A 24,506-nucleotide genomic window follows, 5' to 3' on the forward strand; every position below is an offset into this window, starting at 1 on the left:
ATATTCAGAAAAAGTTGGAGAAAGGTGATAACATTTTCATTCATATGCAGTATGAAACACATTGATTTTAAGGAAAAACACCAGAATGCTTAAATTGTGAGTTACAATATTTAATCACTAATGTCCTGGAAAACACCAAAACCTATTTTATGTGCTGATTACTAGATGATCTCCAGAACTTCAAAGTGGCACCAACAGATAGATTGCTTCTGGTCATAATGGCATCTAAAATGAACTTACGAAACTTTGACATCCCCCTCAGAGTTTTTTTCTGTCCTGGTCAGGCACTTGTAGAAGAAACTGCTAAAAATGTGCGTACGGTCAGCAACAGGTTTTGGTGCCTTCTCCAATAACAGATACCTACCAAAGAAGAAACCAAAATTATTAAATTATTTTTCTAGAAAGCACTGTTACTGCTAAAAAAAAAGGGCAGTTATTCTAATGACTTGTCACACTCAGGTTATGCTTAGAATCAGTTGCCTTCACAGCCAGTAATCACATCAAACTTTTCTATTTTAACTATTCACATCATCAGAGTATGTAACAGCCAAGCATCTACTAAGAATGCAGTTATTTTTTGTCCCTGAATTTTTCTCCAGTATTCAAACTTCTGACTTTATTTTGGAAGTTAGGTAACAAGCTCTTACAATTGAAAGAGACTTGAAAACCTAACCAAGTATAAACCTACGGAATGCTATACTTGTGCATATTCTAAAAGCATGGAACAGGTCAGTTAAATTGTCCATTTCACTTTTGTAGGTTATGCATGTGAAAGCTAAGTAACTATTACTTCATTGCTGATAATTTTATTATAAACATCAGCTTCAGTGTTTATTCTGTCACTCCAGGAGGCCAAAGCCCTCATAACTGCAGTTATCCTACACAAGATACCTCTAGCTTCACTTGATGAATTGGGCAACACAGTCATACATGACATTGCTTGCAAAGGAATAAAAACAGAACCTGGGAAGTCTTAACAAATTATAAAAGCAGAGGGATTTCTACAACAATTGCATTAAATCCTTTTATTTAAATCTTCCATTTCTGTTGAGAAGCTACAACTATTCAGAAGACCATGATGCATTATTTAGTTCTAGTTTAGAGCAAAATAGGAAGGGCTTTGCTGTAAAACCCCATTGAAACACTGTCACACACTTCCTTTTCCTATCCTCTAGACAAGTCTTCCTATTACTCACAGTTCTTACACCCATCTGGATGCCAAGTAAAATGCAATTCCTGCTGACAAGCTTCAAAAGAACCAGAATTCTTCTTAGGTCTAAGTCAGCAGAGTGAAAATAAACCACAGCTTTAGGGACTGGTGGACACAAAGCCAGTTCTTGAAAAATTGCTTTTACAAGCAACTTTAGCAGGCTGGCTTGGAGTAGCTAAGCCAAGCACAACCTCCTCAAGCTGTGTTCCTTTCTGCAGATCAGCATCAGAATACCTGAATTTGCACAGCATAGCAGGGGATGCTCCATTTCACGCAAACTTAATAAATAAAATACTACTACAGACCCCCTACTTTTTTCAACTGCCTACATGGGACTTTCTCTTCTGTTAAGGGCACCAAGAAGTTTTTTTCCTCCTGTTATTCTGTCTGGATTTTATCACAGCCCTTGAGAGGGATAAAAACAATGAAATTAAAACAAATGAAACTGCTCAGAAAAAAAAAAAGCTTTTAAAAAACGTCCAACATCCAATTCATCACATTGTTACTTCTGAAATTGCTTTATTTAGTGACAAACATTTCCAGTAACATTCAAGTCCACATCAGACCACAGAGAGTGTGAAGGATACAAGAAGGGCTGAGATTACTTACTTAAGATAAAAATCAATGATGACATCATTGAGAAACTCTCCATATTCTAAACACTCTAAGTCTTCTCTTGTGACTCCCAGTCCTCCTTTTGCAGGTGGGGGTGGATAAACAATTAAACTAGAAAATAAATCATATCATATAACAGTGACAAACTGTTTTACATGACATTGTTATGAATATGGCTGCCTTATATGCAGAATATTTTCTAGAAAACCTGGGAAAAGCAGTAGTTCTCAAAACTTTACCATTTCCTCCTCCAATATTTAGGTGTTACAAAACAAGTATCACCCCGAAGCACCCTGAAACTTTGGTAAAAACTTTTGAAAGCAGACTATTTTCTGCCTTCATCCTGTTTCTCTATTTTTGATCAAAGTATCTGAAAAATGGCTATACAAAATGTGAAGAAATACCAGAGGACAAACGGTTATAAAAAGATTGAGTGTGACAGAACAGTAAAGGAACACTTTGTTTAGATTTTATAAAAAGCTGGCTTAAATTAGTAGTTTTGCTAAGAGAGACTTAAATGGATACTGACAGAACCCATGAGATCCCCACCCTCCCTGTTGATGCACTCATGATATGACCTTGAAGTCATAGAGCAGATTTGCTCAAATTTCATCCTATAACACATCCATATTGTCTTGTAACACTAATATTTGCTGATATTTTAGGTTTGAAGATTGACTTTCATACAACACTTTCAAATCAACTAGAGAATGGCAGCTAAGTGAGGGGTTTTATTCCAGTAATTAATTTATTCAATTTCTTATATTTTCCCTTTCTCATTTACATGAAATACACTTACTTCTTAACTGCTCCCATTTCTCTTACTTCTTTCCATTCTTCATTCAGTGCAGAGGACAAAGAGATACAATAGCAGCCACTATTCTGCTTATTTGCAAGAGCATAACTGGGCCTGATGACTTTTAGCTTTGATTCCTTCCAGAAAAACACAAACAATTGTAAAAAGCATTATACAGCCTGAGACATAAAACACAAGACACAAAACCTAAGCATAAAAACCACAGGAGTACCCTGCATCACTGAAGAGGATTCTTGCTGGACATACAAAGTATAAACTGGTATTTGGGCAAACATGCCACTGTTTAGACAACTAAAAAGTTACCAATATTTTTAAAAATAATGACAGATCTTAGTTCATAATAATCTCTCTAAAACTATTCAAGCATTATTTAGCTAAGTGAACCAGAAATTATTTTGGAGAAGAAAAATAAAAGAATGAGACAAGTGTCAGACTGCCTTACCAGGAGCTGTATATGCTTGGAAGATTTGAAAATCTTGTCCTTGAACAATTTGCCTAAAAACAATACATATTTGAGCTGGCTGGCTTCCTTTTAAAGTCCCCAATTTCATGGACCTTGAAGATTAATCTGCTGTCTCTTGGCTCTTTACTGGTGCCAACAAAGATATGTAATTTCTGTGTGACAATGCCATGGGGCTGGGTTTAGATATTTACTCAAGAGATTAAACCAAGATAACCCATTAATTGTACAGACTCATCTCCCCAGCAGTCTGAGGAATAATTCAACATTTTCAAGCTGTGGAGACCCCACAAGTACATCTAAAGGTCTGGAGGGCCACCTACACAGATCCTGTTCTGCTGCACTTCCAGCTCAACCAAAAAAAATGGTTCCATTACACATTATTTGATTAACTTCCTGCTTGCTGCCCTAGAGACACCACAAGGGCAGAACACCCCTGTGGTTCTAAATTTACACAATCATGAATAGATCTAAAGCACTGGTACTTGCCACTGACTGATGAGGTCTACAGACTATCCCTCTGTGGACACAATCTAGCTGACTGCAAATTTTGGAGTAATCCTGACTGGGATTTTTGATATGAATTATGGAAGAAGGCTGACCTAAAATTTACTCAAATGTGTGAATGCCAAGCAGTGGTGATGAACAAAGCAACAGCTATCCACTCACCTGAATTATAGGCTCATGAGCATCTGAGGTATTCTCTTTTGGCATGTATTGCTTTAGTAGATCCTTATTGCAACTCACAAAAGAGCTTTCTTCAGGAGAAAGATCCTTAAACAAGAGTAATGCTTCTTTCAAAGACAAAAACTCAGCAAGATCTGGTGCTCTGTTCCTCTTGCTGACACCTGTAATCAGTTCAGTCAGCCTCTCTTCTTCCCATTCTGTGAGTGGTTGAGACATTTCCAAAAATACAAATTCATTGGATTTGGCTGGAAACGGGAGAAAATGGATAATATTAACTATTAGATTAAATGATAGAAACTTGTCTGAACACCCACAAAGGAACTAAGAGAGACAATGGCAAGAGGGGAAGCCCAAACAAGCCCTGCCAGGTTCATCACAGGAGCCATCAACCCACAGAAGTCCCACTTTCACAGCCCAGAGGAGCACAGCAAAATGACAGGCAGGAACTCAAATTACAGACTGAGCAAGAGACACACAATCAGGGCTGTCCCAGGAGAGTCTCAGCCCAAGGGTCCAGACCCATACCCCATCACATTATGTCAATGCCAGAGCACTTTTTGGACTGAAAGGGGGCTACTGCTGAGGTGAACAGCACACATGATGGGATGCAGGAGAAGAGTATTTTGGGATTGCACAGGAATCCCAAAGGATTGTTTAGGGAAAGACCTAAAGGCAGCAAAGAGAGACATTCAGGTAATTCAGGGAAGAAGCAGTATGGCCAAAGAGAGGTTTAAGGGCATTAACACATTTAAATGGCTGGTCAGTGCACTTGACTGGCCATACCATGAACATAGACCAGCACAGCCTATCCTGTCTTCTTCAAGTCCTTTCTAACTCTCCTGGCTGAGAAACCACTCTGACCCCTCTCAGGCTGTCAGACCCACCACAATACATTTTCCAAATATATTTGCAGCAGAGCAGAACCATAGTAACCATTTCCACAATCCACAAAACCACTACTGATTTTTTCAACAAGTCTCTGAAAACACCTCAAAGCATTCACATTACTATGCAAAATAAAAAGGTATAAAACAATCAAACAAATTTAATAAAAATTCCTGATGGTTTCTCCAACAAGAATGTAACCAATGCAAATAAACCTAATATTAAAAGATATCTTGCATCTTCATACTCACATTCCACTCGTTTCACTGGGAACTGTGTCTACAGAAGCTACCAGTAGCTTCAATAAACTTGCATGAACTAAAGGGAGCGCTCTCCTAAAATTTTATTCAGTATTTTGCTCCAAACTACTTGAGTAAAGCTGCCATTGCTCATAATTTTTCATACAGGAGGCGATTATTAAATGTCACACAGACAATGCTGACATCATCTTTTATGTAAGCAAAATCATTGCACCTATGAAAAAAACCTTGTAGGATTGTGCCACTCTGAATGTGTGAGCCACAGTTATACTCTATTTTTTTACAGAGCCTCATGCTGGAATACCAAATACAAGGAGTCCATAATACCCAAAGATTAAACAGCCCATTTTGCCTTTTGTGGAAATTTTCTTCAATAATAATCAATGGCTCACTGCAGTCTTGTCAAAGGTCAAGCCAATCTTTACTTGCCAAGCCTTTTGTATAGCACAGACAACATTCAAGAGTAAGGATATTTAACACATCCATATATTTTAAAGGGAGAGATGCTTTGTACTCAAGTCTAGTTTCAGAAGGCCTTCTGACAGAGACTACAATTAAATTGCTTTGATGTCTTTTTATTAAGCAACAGTAAGTTTGAATCATATAAGATTAGGTTTTTTTCTTCTAAATAAAAGTACAGGGAAGCATTTTAGAAGTGCAGAAGTAACCAACTTATCTACACTGGTACAGCCTCACCTTGAGTACATGTGTGCAATTTTGGGCATCACAATATAAAAATTACATTAGAATTACATTAGAATATAAAATTACATTATATTAGAAAGCATCCAGAGGAGGGCCACAAAGATGGTAAAGGGTCTTGAGGGGAAGTTGTACAAGAAGCAGCTGAGATCACTTGGCTTGTTCAGAAAGGGAAACTGAGGAGAGACCTCATTGCAGTTACAACTTCCTCAAGGGGGGAAGAGGAGGGGCAGGCACTGAGCTCTTCTCTGCGGTGACCAGGGACAGGACCCACAGGAATGGCCTGAAGTTGTGTCAGGGGAGGGTTAGATTGAATATTAGCCAAAGGCTCTTCACCCAGAGGGTGGCTGGGCACTGGAACAGCCTCCCCTAGGAAGTGGTCTGAGCACCAGCCTGACAGAGTTCAAGGAGCATTTTGACAATGCTGTCAGGCACATGGTGTGATTGTTGGGAATGGTGCTGTGCAGGGCCAGGAGCTGGACTCAGTGATCCTTGCAACTCAGTGTATTTTCTGATTGTGTGATCTTTAAAACACTATAGGCTTTCATCTGCCTTCAAAAAACACAGCTGTTTTACTGATATGACCTTTTCATTGCACTTAAGGAAAGCAATTACTCACATGGCTGGCTGGTAACTAACTTTCCCATCTGGGTTTCAATCTTTTCTACATAATCCACAGACAACCAAAGAAAGATAATTGTTGAAGAACAGCCACCACCAATTTTCCACCAGCCAAATCTTCTCAGATCCAGTGTGTCCACTGTAAGCTGAATGTTCTTAAGAGACACTGTAGAAAACACAATTCAAAAAAACCATGCTCTTAACAGCCATAGATAGAGTAATACATGTCACAGTAATCACATGCCGAGAGGTGTGACTGGAGTGTATTAACACAATATTTATAGATTTTATTCCTTGCATTACATAATATACTGAGGATTCAATATTTAAGTCAGCTACATCAAGCTGTGTAAAACAAAGCTATCAAACTGTAATACAAAAATCTAAACACCTGCATGCAGGATTCTTCCTGGAAAAAGTTGAGGTTTTTTGGTCAAAATAACCACAGTTAATACCTACAACTATGGAAAAAAAGAACACTGCAAATCATTAATTCCTATTTGCTTTAATTCAAGTCCACTTAAAACTGCTTATAAACCTTTTCCTACAACACATCATCTTGGAAAATCAACAGAATGCACATCTAGCATTATATTCCTCTTAGCTTTAGTCTAATCATAAATTTTTGTAAACCTAAAGATCTAAAATGCTAATTTGAAAAGTTCAATGTTTCACCTCAAAAATATGCAAAGTCATATCTACTATAGTTCAACACCTAAAATATGCAGCAATATGGGAGGCCTGCCATTAAAAGTACAAATTCACCTTAAAAGTACAAGAAGCTGCTAAGTTGTTAATGCTTACACTATGGACACCTAAACTTTTATTTACTGAAAAGCATAAAAAATTAAAAACTATCTAATATCTCTGTGAAAGATTATAAATTATTGATAACAGAAATACATACTTCATGTTTTAATGCAATACTATAAAAGATACAATTAAGAAAAGGCTAAAGAAAATTCTCTTACCCTGAAACGGGATCACAATATTTTTTGTTGTAAACTGAAATAAGATTTTTAAAAAATATAAATTAGTTTGCATTTTACAAATTGATTAAAACAATAAATGGATTTTTAAACATCTGCACATCTTTCCTTACAGTGAAATAAACTGAAAAAAATATAATAGAATCATTCAGTTTGTAAAACACCACTAAGCTGAAGTCAAATATGCTTTGTGAAGTTTGAGACTTCACATTGCCTTTGTCACCTAAAAAACATTCTTAAAGGCATTGAAGAACATAAATGGCAGCAAGTAACTTTCAGAGATGCAAGGCACTGAGAAATAAGCACAAAGTGGCAGAATTGTCTATAGGCTCCTTAAAAAGAAAAGATCACTTGGGACAGAAGGAGGTAAAGCAATCTGTGAGAAGCTGTCAGATGCACTGCTTGCAGTAAGGATGTGAGAGGAGTGGTTCAACTTTATGCTGGTATTTCCTTATGTTAATCTTTGAATTAAAGGCCTTTAAAGATTCTACTTTCAAAATGTTTTACTGAAGGCAAAAGATATGTACGTTCAAACATCTTTTTCAGTGGCAATATACAGAATGAACCTGTTCAAAGACCTATTGAAACTCCTGGAGCTGGTGTTCCATTTAAAGAACACCTTCACTTATGTTTCCACACCCTGTGAGCAGAATATTGGCTACACACTAAAGCTCTTAGTATTGCTGTTATGCTCTCTGAAGCCACAAAGCAAGCAATTTTCTGTTTAAAAGGCAAGAGCATAGTATATATCTGAACTCTGATCATTATGAATTACTTTATTATAACACAACTACTATTTTTGAGTAAAGTAATTGGTCTTTATTTAAAGTGACATTAATTGGCCATTAATATGGCCCTTGTTTTCTGCTAGAATTCATTAAAAACTTCCTCAGTATGACTTGTGTTCCAGTACAGCATTTATACAGAACCTTTACACATGAAAACTGTGGCCACAGCAAATCACAGTTAGCTTTTCTACTGACAGCAATCCAAATGCACAAGGCCACACACTCCAATGCTGAGCCAAAGGAATTTAATGCAACAGTAACAAAAATTCTGTGTTTCCACGCTAAGTACCAGTGTGGTACTTTGTTCAACTAGAATTTTAATTTTTAAGTATTCACAAAATAATAGAACAACTTACCCTAGCAGGACCTGTTGACAGACACTTAAATTTCCCAATGTGTAGTCTATCAAATTCAACATCCAGATTTGTCTGCTTTTTAGGTGTGCTTCTAGAAGGTAGGCTGAGAGGATATTTATCTTCAACTGACTCCGTTAAAAACTGGAAAAAAATTGTATTTGTTAGATATGCCCCTCTTGTAACTTCAGGAATACCTTTATTCATGATTGTAAGAATTGACTCCCAAAGCCAGCTTCCACATAAAAAAATAATTTTAAAAAGCTCCAAGTGTTATTACATTCATTACTGACAATTTCCTTAAGGGTCCCAACAGTACCTTGTTTCACCTCCATTACCAAGACACAATCTATCATTTGGTTCCAAATAGTAAAAACTCAAACAACAGAGCAACAGCTCTGTTTCACAGCAGACCTTCAGGATCTAATTCAGTGCTTATGATTGAATTGATTCACCTGTGAGAAGAGGCAGCAATGGCTCTTCTGACTTGTTTCAGGATTACAGAGAACCCATATCCAGGTCAGAGCAAGCAGCCAAAGGATAATCAAGTCCAAAACAGGGCAAACAACATTTATGGCTACTTTTAGATTCAAGTTCTACAGCTAGCCCAAGAGGAAGGGGAACTTCACTTTATCTCTGCCTGCTGTCAACAAAGATCCTAAACTTCTGTAAGGCCTGAATTACAGAGGGATTGGATGACAAAAAAAACTATTATCAAAGAACAACAGTGTGTGGAAACAAATTCTTCCACAGATGTATCCTTATGTCTGTTTCTACCTCAGGTTACTATTTGATCTTCCTGTTTTCTGAAATTAAATATTTCTAAATGCTTATTGTCATAATAGGAAATACATTGTGCATAGCAAAAACACCCAAGAGAACCAGAGAAATTTCAGAACCAGAGAAATTCTCTGAAGACTGTCCAGTATTCTATCTGTGAAATAAATTTCTGCAGCTTCTGCTTGTGGCTGGGACAATAATAAACAATCATTTTCTATAACAAACATTACAGAAATAAATTGGCATAACAATACATCAGCCAAAAACTGGACCACCTGCTCTGTGTGATTTTTTGTCTTGTCTTCTAATTGCTTAGCTGAGAAACAGAAGTCAGACTGTGTTTCTTTATTTTCAGTGATATTATCCTTCATCAGCTCTGTGCATTGTGGTTCAGAAGGTCCATCTTCATCGTCACTGGAAAGGATAACTAAAATGGAAAAAAGAAGTATACGTATGCTACAAAGTACAGACTTCTGAATATTTCATTCTTTGTGGATTTCAGACAAGTAAAGAGTTCTGACTTGCAGTACATGATATCAAAGTACACTGCTCAAACCAGTCAAGATCTGCATGCATGGAATTGTATGCAACAAGTAGTGCTCTGTATATTTAAAAACCCCTTTTATACCAGGTCCTCAAAATTATTTGGCTATTAAATGAAACGGACACAGCACAGCTGCTTCCAAGAAGAGAGTAATTTTTCTCAGTTTTAGCATCATTAAAAAGTAAAAGCTGGGTTCTTCCATAGTCACAAAATCAGCTGGAAAAAGAGGATTGGAATTCAACAATCTTGCTGTCCATCCTGTTTCTCAGACACAAGGTTCTGACATTAGGCACTGTTCTCTAACCTGCCCAATGCATTAAAAACAGGATGGCAGTCTTCAGTCTTTTGTTCCCTCTGTCTCGACTAGCCAGTTATGCTCAAGTTTTAGTAGCTATGTGTACCACCAGGAATTGTCACCAGCACAGACACAGTACATACTTGGGTCAATGGAAACAAGGTGCTGATTACCCCTGCAGATTCTGTTCCGCAGCTTGCTCAGGTACTCTGCTTTGTCCAGCTTTAATTTCCTGATGGTATTAACTTGTGGGGAAGGCACATCCCCACTGCTGGCAGAAAGCTGTTTCTTTGACACATTTCTGGAAGGAGACTCTGAGGCAGAGTCCTCTGTGTGGCTGTGAGCAGGCCTTAAGTGGTTGTGGGTGGAAGTGTCTTTAGAGTCTCTCTCTGCTGGACAGTCTGGCACCAGAATAGGATTAGATCTGTGGTCTTGTCCATCCTCACAGGGTATTCTGCAGTCAGGAGACTGAGCTGAACTCAAACTTCTCTTTTCCTAGAAACAGGAATCAGAGACAGGATGTAAGTTTATTACTTGACATTTCTAGAGGGTTCAGATCAGTGATCACTGATATTAGCTATGTGCTAGAAAAAATAATTATAGCTTAATACAGTGACATTGAATGCTCGATTCAGGATAACTTCTCGTATTACAAAGAGTATTATTACAATCTTTTAAAAGGCTACAGTGACCCCTATTCAAACTGAACAAGGAACTATTTCTGATTTTTAGCAGCTCTGTCAGTGTCAGACATGGAGAGGCCAATAATCTGTGCTTTCCTTACTTTCCAAAAGTGTGACTTGGTCAACTGGGTTTTACAGGTTTGAAAACAGCCTGTCTCTGTAGGGTTTAAATCAGAAGGCTACAGAGATGTCTTTAGTGTTTATATTCAAATGCTTGAATATAAATCCACTTTGTACTTGACTGATTCCCTCAGTCTTATTTGTTGGGGTTTTTTCAAATCCTAAGGATGGGTAGGAACAAAACTTCAGGGAAAAGTACAATAGACTAAGGAGGACGCAAAAAGATGACATCTGCAAGATTTCAACAACCTTAGGTGTATTTGGCAGTTTTGCTGTTGATGCCCCTAATTAGTGTCAAATTCTAGATCATCTGTGAAAGAATCTTCACTTAAGAAGCTGGATGCCTTATTTTCAGAATTGTTTGAATCTATGCTCCTGCCTGAAAGAAACATTGTCATTCATCTTTCTCGACCTTTCTGCTACAATAAGCAGAATGTGATGATGTGGACAGAAGAACAATGATTCACTCCTTGTGATGCATCACTGAACTAATTTACCTCAACAGGTAATACCTGCTAATATGCCTGTATGATAAATCCTATTTATTGGCATAATCCTTTTATTTGGGATGTTGCTACTAGTGCTATGTTAGTATGTGTGAATGTGTGCTAAAATTAAGTGCAACTTACAGAGAATGCAAGTGACTTTTGAGGAATGTGTGCATTACAATCATCAGAAATATGGCCGCTATATCTTCTTTTCCTTTTCTCAGAATCAAAAGAGCCTGATTCCTTCTGACTAAGAGTGGTGCTGTTCATGTGTCTGCTCCTCTTCTCCAGTTCACCACAGTGCTTGTTTTCTGTGTCAAAAAAAAGTAATTTAATATATTATCCTTAAAAACCTTTACATTTCTTCATATTGTTTATGTCTTATATAAAATGCATGGAAGTAGGTGTAATAAGTTCTACACACTAAGTTCTTTCCTTTTTTAATTGTATATGGCTGCCAAAATATATTCCCCAAAATTATTACCATTTTGCATAATTAGTCAAGGGTATAACCAAATTCATAGATCCTTTCCAAACAAGATTTAGCACTTTATACTCCACAGTCTTTCTTTATCTTTTGCCAAATGCAATATTCTCAATTTCCTGTTCTAATCTGCAAATATTAGTAGCCAGCATAAAAAAAAACTGCACATTATCCCTGGAGGATGTGCATAGAGGTTACAATTGTTCAGCAGTGAAAATAAATATCATCTAGCATGAATATTTTAGCAGGGTTCACAAACTATTTGAGCATTCTTAATGGATTACATTCTTTATTATAAGACTTTTTTGGAAAATCAAGATTATAACAGTGCAGTGAGGCTGCACTCAGTCTAACTTTTCTTCCACAGATTTGATTCACCCTAGGTTTCTTCCTATTTAAAACCAGGCGTTTGATATATTTTTACTGTATCTGTAAAAAAAATAAAAGTATTCTGAGGAAATACATACACTGCATGCAACACCTCAATTTATTTCTGTACTCTCCTCACAATACTAGTTTAAAAAAGGAAAATATCCCAACAATCTCCAAAATTCATACTTAACTACCAGATGACTGCTAACTACAAACCTTTCTTCTGCAGCTCTCGTCTTCTTAAAGTGACAGCATTTACTTTTTGTGGTTCCTTGGAAGCCTTGGTCAATTTACACACTTCATCATCTGTCTTTCTCAGGCAACGCTCAGACCTGTAAATAATATTAACTATGACTTATCTTTAATTTTGAAATAATACTGAATAAAAACCCCAACAGAAACAAGAGTTGATCAGACTTCAAACTTCTGTCTTTCCCATAAACACGTGGACCTTGCCAAAGGAAACACAAATTAATTCAGTCCAGTTGTGGCAATACACAGATAAATGAAACAGATGCTTCTAAAAGGCACAGTATTAGAATCTGACACACTTGAGATCAGACACTGAAACATTATTTTGCTTTAAGGAATGATTGCAACAAGAACACAAGAAAAAAAGAGAACAGTCAGTTGACGAACATTGCCTTTGTAACAAATACAGTGAGTGTAGTATATTTTTAACTTAGATTCAGAGCTGGTGATAAAATCCATTGAGTAAGATCCTGAAATATGGAATTATTTGAAACAGAAATGCCTGCTCAAAAGGGCCTGAAACAGTAACTTAAAAGGTGGTGGAGAGGGATGGGACATCGAAAGAAAGAAACAGAAAAGAATTACACTACTTAATCCAAATGGATTTTGTGTTTATCCTTTTATAATGCGTTCAACTCAAGGTTGTGGTCTCAGATTTTCAAACAGCTAAGTGATCATCACAATGCCTGATATCACTGACAGCCAAGCTTCAACTCCTAAAAATCATCACCCACCATGGCAAAAAAGACTCTTGACATCTTTAACCAGGCAACCAAAACTGTCAAACACTTTGAACAGGTGACTACTCTTTAGTGATCTATCTGTAAATTGGAGTATCAGTGCTCTTTGGGAACTCTGTACAGACAAAGATTTCTGGAGTGCTCAAATACTGCAGTGATAAGCACTGTGAAAAAATTACTGATTATCTTTACATTCATAAAGAATCATTAATTGGACGAGATACAGAAGTAGTTTCCAGTAAGTGCTATTGTTCATCCTGTATATTGAACAAGACAGTCTTACATAAACTAGGCAGGCCACTATAGAAAACCTGATTTTGGAACCCACACTTCTCTCTCAACTAAAATATTTGTATGCATAACAGCTGTGTAGAGTTGACTGTCTTAAAAGACCACACAAATCCATCAAGTAGTTTTCAGCATTTGTTTTACACCAACATCACAATTCAGGGATTTTAACAGCAGAAAGCACCTGAATAGGGCTATTTCAGCTAATAGATTTTCCTAAACATATTTGCTTTATGTATAAATTCTGCACATTTTATTTTCAATGCCAGCTTTGCTGATAACTCAGTTTAAAATGCACCCCCTTAACTCCTTTAATATGCAACACCTATGAAGCTATGGCAATATATATTGTAAAGTGTCCTTATCAACCAGGAGAAACAAATACTGTAAACAGTTTAAAACCCTCTTTCTTTATATTTAAAACCTACCTCTAATTCATTAGTTATACTGACAGGTCAGTGCTCACTTAAATAAGTGCATTTCACACTGGGTTGCAGTAAAGCAACAAAAATCCACCAATTCTGTAATATGAAGAGCAAGAATGGAAAGAGGGAGCTGGCAGTAAGTTCTAGCTGGTAGAGATCAGTTAATTTATTACCATCCTGTTCTAATGACACACAATTCTTTAATTTGATCTGAAATTTCCATAGTACAAAACTAGCACAATTTTCAGCATGCATTATGGCTACTCTGATGGTACAAAAGACTCTATGTATGATCATGTGCATATATATGCATAACATTTACAAGAGGGGAGCTTTTATTATTCTCCTCCAAAGAAGAGACCCCAAAGGAAACAGTGCCAAGTGTATGCAATGCACTGACTTTACTTACAGACAGGTGACCAGGATCAAGCCATAACTTTGTTGAAATAACTCCTCAATTCTCCATTTCCCATATTGTATCTATTACAAATTGCACTAAAGTGCTATTCACTGGGGAAGAGTGAAAAGTCATCCTAACTACTAAAAAAATTACTAGCTCAAACCATTATTGTGCTTAATATAGAATATTGTGCTCTAGATATGAGCCAGAAAAAATACACAAGACGTACCCTCAGATTTAGAGCATTAAATACAAGAGTTCATGTTTTTCTCTATAATTCCACTACCTCCCATCATCAAACTTTACAAAGTTAAAAAATCAGATACTAAAAATTAGTCTTATTTTGCAATAAAACAAAACAAAAAAAAAACCCAAAACCCAAAATGCACAACAATCCAAATGAACACCCCACACTTCAGCCAGCCTTAAGTCACAGATAATTATTAGTAAAAAATATGATACTATAAAATGAGACAGCCTAATAAACTGTTCTCTCTAAATCTTATTTAAATTGCAGTTTTGTCAGGTTAATGTAAGCAGCAATGGGCAATTCTGTAGGAAAAAAAAATTGCTACTAATTTCAGTTCCCTAAGATGTTGATGTATCAGAATGATGAATATGACTGACTTATCCCAGTTTCAACCTGGGAACTTTTAATTACTCCTGCCTTCAAAAAAAAACCTCACATCATTATTTTCTTCATCCGTCTACTGTCTTCCTCAGAATTTTCTGCTATTTTTCCCTGTGGAAAATTTGCTGTTTTACCCATAAAAGACAAACAGAGGCAGCTTGCTTTGAATGCTACAGCCACCTTAGACCAAAATAGGTGTTATCTAATTCTAACACCTGATTTCTGCTAGTTTTATTTGTCAAACATTACTGTGATGCTCAGTCAACCTAAATATAGGAAAAGATGAAGAGTAGATGTTAAGTGGTAGGAGGACACACATAGCCTTTAACCAATGCCACCCTGTTAGGAATATTGACACCACCAGTGGGTTAATGTGGTAAGAAATTAATAATTACAGAGCAGAATTTAGAGATATTTTGCAAAAAAAGTTATTTGAAATCATGCTAGAACACAGCAACACCAACAAGAAAGTGAGATTTTGGTTCTGGACACAAAACCAACTTAGATGTGTTCGAATTACTTGTGTTTCTTCCCACATCAAAGCAGTGCAATCACTGCAAACAGAAATTGCTTCTAAGAAAGAAAAGTAGCCTTTTAATACCAGGTCCAGCAAACCAGAACAAATGCAATGTTAAAATGTCTCATTGGAGAAGCATGTTAATTTGTACTCAGGAAACTGATCTCCTGATTCAAGAAAAGAGTAGAACAAAAGCTGTTTCAGGGAAATTCTTTTCCATTGGGAAGTTACGTCATTTCAGGAAGACTGGCAAAATCAGCAGTAACATACCTTTCAGAAAGAAAAGAACTTTCATGAGGAGAACTTAATATTTGACATGTCTGTAGGCTGGCAACAGCTGATGAGGGGAGTTGACCCGATTGCAATTTGTCTGCAGCAGGTAAATTTGCATCAATTATTACGTGGCTGTCTATGTACTTTCTTCCAATTTTCGTACTCAGGACGTTCGTCAAGATAACTTTGGGTTGCCTGCCATACATATAACAGTAAACCATAAGTACTGCACTGCAATCTAGAGAAACAAGCTTCTTGTTAAATTCATGTATCCTACAAGCTTGATAATTAAACATCAATATTTTTAGTCCCTTAGAGGCAAAAACAAAAAACAAACCAAAATCCTATTAAAGTACAAGGAAAACAGGTAAACACAAAAGGTAAGAAAACTAGCCATGTAATTTTATAATTTTACCTTAGCCAGATACTATGCACACTGCATTGCCTCTAACATATCCTGCAGTTTAAAAACTGGTAAATATTTCTCTCTAAACAGCTTTCATGCAGTATCTGTACATATTTGTCATGACTCTGGAACAAACCATCTTGATTTTCCTGTGAACAAGAAGCCTCCAGTAAAACAGAACATATTTTCTAAAGCACCTAGTGAACAGCTAGAAAACTAGCATGCACACAAAAGGTAGCATTAGATTTTATTCCACTCCTCAAATATGAGGTAGCACTCTACAGTATTGCAAGACCCAGAAAAATACCTGCAGGTGTTAAAACAGACAAGCATCAAAAACAAGCCAAGCAGAAATATAAAGATGCAATTCCTACTTGAACATGCACACAATGTGTAAGAGCAGCTCAACTTCAAACAATGTCATAGCAGCCAGCTTGTTGTATAGCCCATATCCACTTCCTTTCTCAGACTGGGATTTAAATGCTACCACTTCCATTGCAATTTATTTTGGATTAGGTTGTAAAGTTATGGCCCTTTTGAATGTGTTTTGAACAACACTGCCTTTTGAGTATTGACTGCATAATTCTCCTGTTGTCTGTGCTTATCCACAGAGCACACTCCAGCACAGATGCTGTGATGTCTGGAGAGCACTCAGATCTCCTCTTGCAAGATATAAATTTGCTTTTCATCAGGAGGCTACCTTCCAGACACAATTGCAGAGACCCACAGGAGAAAAACAATTAAGAGATACAACTTAAAGATGAAAATCCTAATACTGAAGAACATGTAGACTGGATGTAACCTCCAATAAAGGAAGCCCCTAAACTGTTATCAGAAGCTCAACAGAAAATCCAGAGAATAAAGCATTCACTCTAACCATGCTTTTCCCTGAACATCTACAATTGACCATTGCTTGCAGGGCTGCAAAGAAGATACTAGACTTGATATGCTTTTCTTGTGATCATTTATGCCAATTTTCCTATTTTCGTGAGTAGTCTAAAGCAGTAACAGTGAAAATACACCTTGGTATCTCCTCTTAGAAAAGCACTGCAGTTAAATTCAAGTGTATTCTTTTCATGAGAATAAAAGAAAAGGCCAAACATTTTGAGAGTCCAATGGCTAAACCATAATTAATTGGTCTTGACAGTACAGGACCCTCTAGAAGCCATTTGATCAGAAAAAACACTAAAGTATGCCTGGCACCATCTCTCTCAATGATTATCAAAAGGAACCAGGTACAAGTGAATTCAGTGAAGTGAGACAAAATACAGTTCATGAAGAAGGAAACTGTGGCACAATAAAGAACAATTTCTCATCAAGAAATAACTGCAAGGTAAATTATTTTGTTTAGTGACATAAGGCAAAGACAACATACCTTTTAGACAGAAAAAGACTTTGGAGAGTAGGGTTTAAAATCTGCCATATCTTTACGCTGGCAGCAGATGATGAGGGTGCTTGATCTGACTGCAGCTTGCCAGCATCAGAAAAATTAACACCAGTTTTAGGTTGCGCCTGTATGTATTTTCTTCCTATTTTCATCCTCAGGACATTCGTCAACATAACTTTGGGTTGCCTGCCATACATATAACAATACATTAATAATAGGGTGCTGAGAATTTTTAAAATCACAATGAATTCAACAAAGATATTCTATGAGTTTGCTGTTTCTGCATCATACCTTAGAGAATTAAGGTCACTTCCCTGGCAATTTACAAAGCAGTTCTCTTTGGACAAGAGCAACCACAAACTCATCTTTTGATCAGGGCAGCCTTGCAAGGTTTCTCCTTCTAGCATGAATGACTAACATAACCATATGTCATCCTGAAGAGGTAAACTTTCAGTGCAGAAACACTGAAATGGAAATTTTGGTACATCTTGTTATCACAAAATGTTGGAAGTGGTGTCACTAGGGCCTTACAAGCCATTCTGAAAGTGTATGCTTGACCATTTGCAGGATATGAAAATACACACTCATTTTGTGTCATCTTATTTTAAAGCCATGAATATTATTTGTTCCCATATGGCAGATTAATTATGATCTTGCTAGGGAAAAAAAAGTAATTACAAATCTCCCAGTTCTGAAGCTCCAACTATTTCTATTCAATTTCACTAAACAAATTACTTAGAATTATGAATTATAAAGACAGTAAAAATGTCCTACTGAAGTTAAAAAAGTATGTATACTTTGGTAGTTCTGCTAGATGGGTACTGAAGTCTTCACATAAAGAATTAATCTGCATTATGGCCAGTAACTTGAACAGTTTTCTTACAGACTCATAAGGATTGGAAAAGATCTCCAAGATAACAAGTCTTCAACTGCATACCACCATGCCCACTAAATCATACTGCAAAGTGCCATGTCTACTTGGTTTTAAACACTTTTAGGGATGGTGACTGACTCCATCACCTCCCTGGGCAGGCTATTCCTGTTCTTAACTACTCCTTCAGTGAATAAATTTTTCCTGATATCCAACCTGAACCTCCCTGGCACAACTTGAGTACGTGTCCCTTTGTCCTGTCACTGGTTGTCCTGGAGAAGAAACCAACACCCACCTTGCCACAACCTCTTTTCATGAAGTTCTAGAGAGTGAGAAGGTCTTCCTTCAGCCTTCTTTTCTTCAGACTGAACAAGCCCAGTTCCCTCAGCTGCTCCTCATAGGAATTATGTTCCAGATCCTTCACCAGCTCCACTGCCCTTCTGTGGACTTGCTCCAACAAGTCAACATCTTTCATTTAGTGAGGGGCCCAGAATCGGACACAGCACTCAAGGTGTGGCCTTCAATCACTGCCCTGGTCCTGCTGACACAGGCCAGGTGCCACTTCTTGACCACCTGGGCAAATTCTGGCTCCTGACCAGCCCCACTAAGGCCTTTTCCACCAAGCATCTTTGCAGCCCCTTTCCCCAGCCTGTAGAGCTGCATAAGGTGGTGGCAACCTAATGACAGGACTTGAACTCCAGCTTATTGAATTTATAAGCTGATAAGCATTATAGATCATAGATGATTCATCAGGATTTACTTTATTTTCAAACCTCTGAGAACTAGACTTGTTTTCCAAGAGCTGGTCCTATGAAGACACTGAAGTTCAGGCTAATTTTTTGGGTTTTAAAGATTACTGAAACAAGAATTGGGGTTTTTTTCCTACTGCATGTCTTGCGTAACAAAAAATAAATGTTCTCACTGTAGAGTAAGTCTCTTTTTAATAGCTAGGGAAAAAACCTTACTACTCACATAGCTGTTACACACATGCTACAGTAACATTTCTTAAGCAAAGGGCTGCTATTCCCCAGTGTGTTTACATCTGCAAGCAGCTGTAATGGTCCCACTGACATGCTGCCTTCAGCTCAGCAGCCTGGTTACAGCCAGTGGCAAATACAGGTGTGGCATGGAAACTTTTGTTGCTGAAGGACAGACATGCTTGCACCTAAAATAAGGTCTGGAACTGCCATGCTAGTAAAATACAATGAAATGAAGGCAGATGTTCTATGTTTTATTTTACTCTTTCAATCTTGACATTGAGATTTCCTCTCCCTAGTTACTTACCATATTCACAAGGCACACAACCCCCCACTGAACCTGAAAGGACAAATGTTCCTACCCACAGCTTGGACAACCTGCCCAGAAGCTGTGGTCAGCCTGATGAGATCTCTGCACCCCTGAATGCCATAATGTGTATGCCATGAGCTGCTTTTTCCCAGAGCTCTGCTACACCTTTCCCAAACCAGCAGTCTCCAAAATGTTTTGGCCACACATCCCGACCAGCAGTAAGTATTTTGAGCACATGCCTTCTACAAAGTTTATTTAATTAAAATCTGCAGAGAGGCACTCATGACAGGTTGATCTTAAAGGTCTTTTCCAACCTCAATTCTGTCATTGTGAAACACAGAAATAGAAATGCAAAAAGGAACACAAGATGACATAAACATTTAGTAATTGTACAAAAATGTTTCCTTCCTTTATCCCAGTGAATTGTCTTGTACAGACCACACTTTGGAGACCACTATCTAGACAATGCACAATAAAACTAAATGGTTCCTTAAAGAACTTAAGCTCAAGTGAAGGCAGTTTCCTTTTATCTCTGAACTTCTGATAGAAGTTTGCCAAAGAAAAACTGATGGAAAAGAGCTAAGGCTTTATCTAAAAAAACAAAGAAAAGAAAAGGCACCAACAAAAAAGAACCCCAAAACCCACTTAAGGCACTCTGATGCCAAGAACATGGACACAGGACAAAGTGTTATGCAACAGATTGGTCCTAATTAGCTGTTGGAAAAACAATCCTGGGGTTATCAAGTGAGCCATTGGCTCTGAGAAGGCCATAAAAAAATCACATGTGCAAAGACAGTCTCACTTGAATACCAACCTAAAGCACAGTAGTGCTCCAGAATGTTCTATGCAATCTGGAAAAGGCTTTCCCCTTTCTTTTCTTTCATCTAGTTCTGCATACAGTCTGTGAATCCTAATGCAAAAAAGAGTTCCAAGAACGTGCCTCAAATACTGTAGATGTCAGACAGGCTTGTTCAACACTCTAAGGATCCAGAGACTGGAGTTTCATTTCCAGATATGCTTTAATCACTGAAAAGCTTAAAAAGTGAACACAGGTCCTGGGGTCAGTTTAGTAACATTAATGTCTTAAATGGTGGAGTTCAACTGTAACAGCTTAGTGAGCACATCCCAATCTGGCAAGGCCTCTTCATTCAGCACAGGAAGCAAGAGACTTATTTTCCTATAGAAATCCCCACTAAATCAGAACTTCTGGCTTTCTTCTGGACTTCTCCAATGTTGAGCTCATACATGAACCACAGTTTAATACCCCAGAAGAGGTTATAGCAATTAGACTTCTACATAATTTATTGTTTGTCCACTGTAATGCATACTAGAAATAAGAAACAAATAAGCAGTACCTAAGGAATTAGAGAAAAAAAAAAATATATATATATATTTAACAAACATAATCAGTTAAAAAATTCAGCTACACAAGAACTTATTAGGCTGTTAAGAAAAGTCACAGAAACTGAAGCAGTTAAGGAAAGTTTCAAGGTAGAATTCATGAAGAAAATTTGTACAAGTTGTCTTCTGAGACTAGACATTCACTCTTGTGCTTTCAAATTCTTCCCCCTAAAGACAAGAAACAGCCAAACTACTTTATAGAGCCAGTTACTGAAGACTAAAGAACTGAAGTCACTTCAGCTCTTGGGATGCCAGAACAGATGATGCAATGAAAAACTACGCTATTTCCCTTTCTCCTCCAAAAGGACTCAAAAATTAAAGACCTTAAAGTAACTAAATTATGTTTTTCCTCCAAATAGAGAACAGTCATAGAAGTAAGCCATAGCAATATGAAGATGTGAACCAGAAAATTTCTTCTTCTTAAAAAACACGTTTTAAAACAATTATGCAGGGGATCATGAGACAACATAAATGTGCTATTCTCTACGGAACACTTCAGCTCTCCTGTCTAAAAACAAACCAAGGCTATCAATTTCCCAGATCTCAATTATTTCAGTTTTCATTGTTCTACCTCACAGAATTTTTTTTTCTTTTTATTTCTCAAACACATGATATCAAAATGAAATTTTACTAAATTTAGGCTCAAACAGCAAGTTAATTAGTCCAGTAGGAAACCATAATTAAAATAAAGACACTGTGACCATGTACGATCAAGACTTGTAGAGATACCAGAAAATAATCCAACATTGAGTGTTTAAACAACATAATGACACAAAAACTCCACAGCAGGAGGCAAAGGAGCCAGAATCAGAATTTCACTACCTATAGTTTGTTGGCCACATTGAAAATTCAGGTCTGATATCCCTTGCTCACACATCAGGCTAGACCTTAGCAGGCTCCAGGTTCCTATATAATTTGGTTTACTGATTGTTACTTGGAGCTGAATTTGTAATGTTCCCCATTCTCTTGATTGAAATGGGGTTTATAGATTTTAGGCAAGTACTTTAGCAAAAATGATCTTATAATTTCAAGCACATACACATACCATGAAGCAAGCTTTGCACTAGAAATCCATGCAAGGAGAGAAACCTTCAACAAACAAGGATGTCAATGGTATACACTTGTCAGCACCAGGCCAAGGCATCATTTCGTATGTGGCACCAGGTTTTGACTGAAGGTTTTGAACCAGTTATGACCAAACCTTCAGAGCAGAAAAGGAGCATAAGAGCTTTCAATGGCTTCCCTTTCTAAAAGGTGTATGGCCTCTGGCAGTGTTTCTTGAAATCATGTCACCAAGACTGGGAGTACAATAGATTCAGGGAAAGTCTAAACCTAAGCCAGCCCGTAGATCTGTAAACAGTGGTTGGGACACAGCTCCCTAAATTATTTGTTAAACTGTCCACAGAATACAGCGAACAACTCAAGCAAAAGACATTTCAAAAGATTAAAGTAAGTGTCAAACAGAAAAAAAGCAAAGCATACATTAAAAGCAAGTCCCACAAGCAGACCCAGCAAGTAATCTGCATAACAGTAACACTGGAGGCATCTTGGTGAAGGAAAACCAAAGACAATTATTTTAGTTTCCAAAACAAGTACCTACCATAGTCTCCCATCTACCTCCCAAAAACTGAAAAAAATACAAAAGCAAAGGTAATGAAAACATAGCTATGCATGTAATGATGGAATAAACAAAAAATATATTATGAAAAATGCTGTTAGCTGCTCCTGACAAGTCTCATTTTGCTTTTCACAGGCAATAAAAAAAAAATCCTACCTTATAAACCACAGGAACAAAACTTATTGTTTGTACCTCTTTGGGGAAAAATGTTTGACCTTATTTCACACAATAATCACAGCTGCTTGATATAGCTCCCTACCCAATGTTCATATTGTGTACACACACCAGTGCTGGAACTGCTGTCTCCAGTTCATTCAAATTTGTATTAGAAAGTGATCAAAATGAGACAAGGAGACTACTGGCTCATTTGGGACTAAATTACTATTAATTGTCTACAGCACTGTATTCATGGCTATATTCTTTTACTAGCAAACCCAGGTTCTGGGAAATAAATATTTTGGCAGTGGGATGTCACGTACTGTTTTGTTGGGTTGTTCCCTCAGCTCTCAGACAAGCTGAGGGTCTGTCCTGTGTCTACAGAATAAAGCCACTGATAGAGCTGATGTGTATTCAGTTATCTGAGCTTCTGCAGCACATGCACAGCCCAGGAGCTCCCTTTCTGAGCCCAAAGGAATAACATGACACACTATCATTAACAGGAATCTCTGACTGATGCATTCACTGACAACACCCTGCTGTGAGGAAACCTTTTGATTGTCCTCCTTCAGCTTCAAGGTCCTGTCCTTTCACCAACTGATGAGAAGTCAGTGACCCACAAACATCCCTATGAACCTCCTTGCTTTGCTGAACTAGGAGGTTATTACTAACCAAATGCTCTTGCAGGGCAAGGGTAAATGTAAATGATTGCCACAAAAACCTGACTGCTATGGGGTCAGTACCTGATTCAGCAGTAACACGTGTTTCACTGAACATGTAACGAAATGCCAAATTTAATTTGACCGGAAGGAACTGCACACATCTTAACTTCCACCTCCCTCCCAACTAGGGAACTAACCCACCCAGGAGCCCTCTCTGGGATCCCAGACAAAGCCCCTGACACTCCCCTTTCACAAGCCCAGGAGCAGAGCTGTACAAGTGAGAGCAGCTGCAGTTGCTGCCACAGACCCCCATGATCTCACACCACAGCACAGCCGACAGAAGCAATTGACTACCAAATTTTGTAATCCAGAAGTTAAAAAAGCCCCATGTGAAGTTGTAGGTTTGTGCTAATATATCTACTTTGTCCTTTATGACTAAAATTTGGTGGCAGTAACAGTCCTGAAGCAACATATCTCCCTAAACACCTGATATTAGATCCTATCAATAAAGTAGACTGCTTTTAAAATACCAGGAGCTAATAGGAGTTTGTAATAAAGATTTATTTTCTACTTTTAATGCAAATGAAAAGTTCCTCACTGGGAATAAAAACTATTGCATCAGAAAGACTTGCAGCACACTAATTCACTCCTTCCTCTTTACAGTTTTGTCAGTTCTCAGACTCTTGCTCAACAAACACCACCTCTTTAGAACCTGAGTGATCTTTCCAATTATTACACAATGAAGTTCCCATGTTGATTCTGACTTACTGAGAAACTGAGTACCTAAGTGGAACACTTAATACAAGCTTCATTGCAGACAGGAGAGTAAATTTACTTTACAGAGAGGCTCCAGCTAGTCTCTAGAAACACATCTTTTTTCAAAGAACTGAAAAATGTACAAGTTTAATATCAAAATACTTGCTGTCTCTTTGTAGTCTAAATAATTTCTCAATATTAAGCTGTTAACTATTTGTGTAAAAATTATGGAACGCCTATAAATGCTATTTGAAAGTCTCTTGCATATTGAAATAAACAGAAA

General features: G+C 37.4%; 1 protein-coding gene across 10 annotated transcripts in view; it reads right to left on the reverse strand.

Annotated features, from left to right (window-relative positions):
• SENP7 (SUMO specific peptidase 7) overlaps positions 1-24,506 on the reverse strand; it is a 42,997-nt gene that overhangs the window by 10,929 nt on the left and 7,562 nt on the right. For 4 of the 10 annotated variants that reach the window (XM_063148149.1, XM_063148153.1, XM_063148152.1 and 1 more), the window contains 13 exons: positions 17,461-17,658; positions 15,677-15,874; positions 12,370-12,485; positions 11,439-11,608; positions 10,150-10,501; positions 9,443-9,594; positions 8,391-8,531; positions 7,229-7,262; positions 6,256-6,423; positions 3,772-4,034; positions 2,625-2,758; positions 1,820-1,936; positions 241-360 (listed from right to left, as the gene is read on the reverse strand). In XM_063148149.1, coding sequence (XP_063004219.1) covers positions 241-360; positions 1,820-1,936; positions 2,625-2,758; positions 3,772-4,034; positions 6,256-6,423; positions 7,229-7,262; positions 8,391-8,531; positions 9,443-9,594; positions 10,150-10,501; positions 11,439-11,608; positions 12,370-12,485; positions 15,677-15,874; positions 17,461-17,658 — 2,163 coding nt within the window. The remainder of the gene's footprint in view (positions 1-240; positions 361-1,819; positions 1,937-2,624; positions 2,759-3,771; positions 4,035-6,255; positions 6,424-7,228; positions 7,263-8,390; positions 8,532-9,442; positions 9,595-10,149; positions 10,502-11,438; positions 11,609-12,369; positions 12,486-15,676; positions 15,875-17,460; positions 17,659-24,506) is intronic. The other 6 variants (XM_063148157.1, XM_063148159.1, XM_063148158.1 and 3 more) reach the window with 3 other exon arrangements.

Source organism: Melospiza melodia, chromosome 2 (genome assembly GCF_035770615.1).
Source record: "Melospiza melodia melodia isolate bMelMel2 chromosome 2, bMelMel2.pri, whole genome shotgun sequence".
NCBI classification, from domain to species: Eukaryota; Metazoa; Chordata; class Aves; order Passeriformes; family Passerellidae; genus Melospiza; species Melospiza melodia.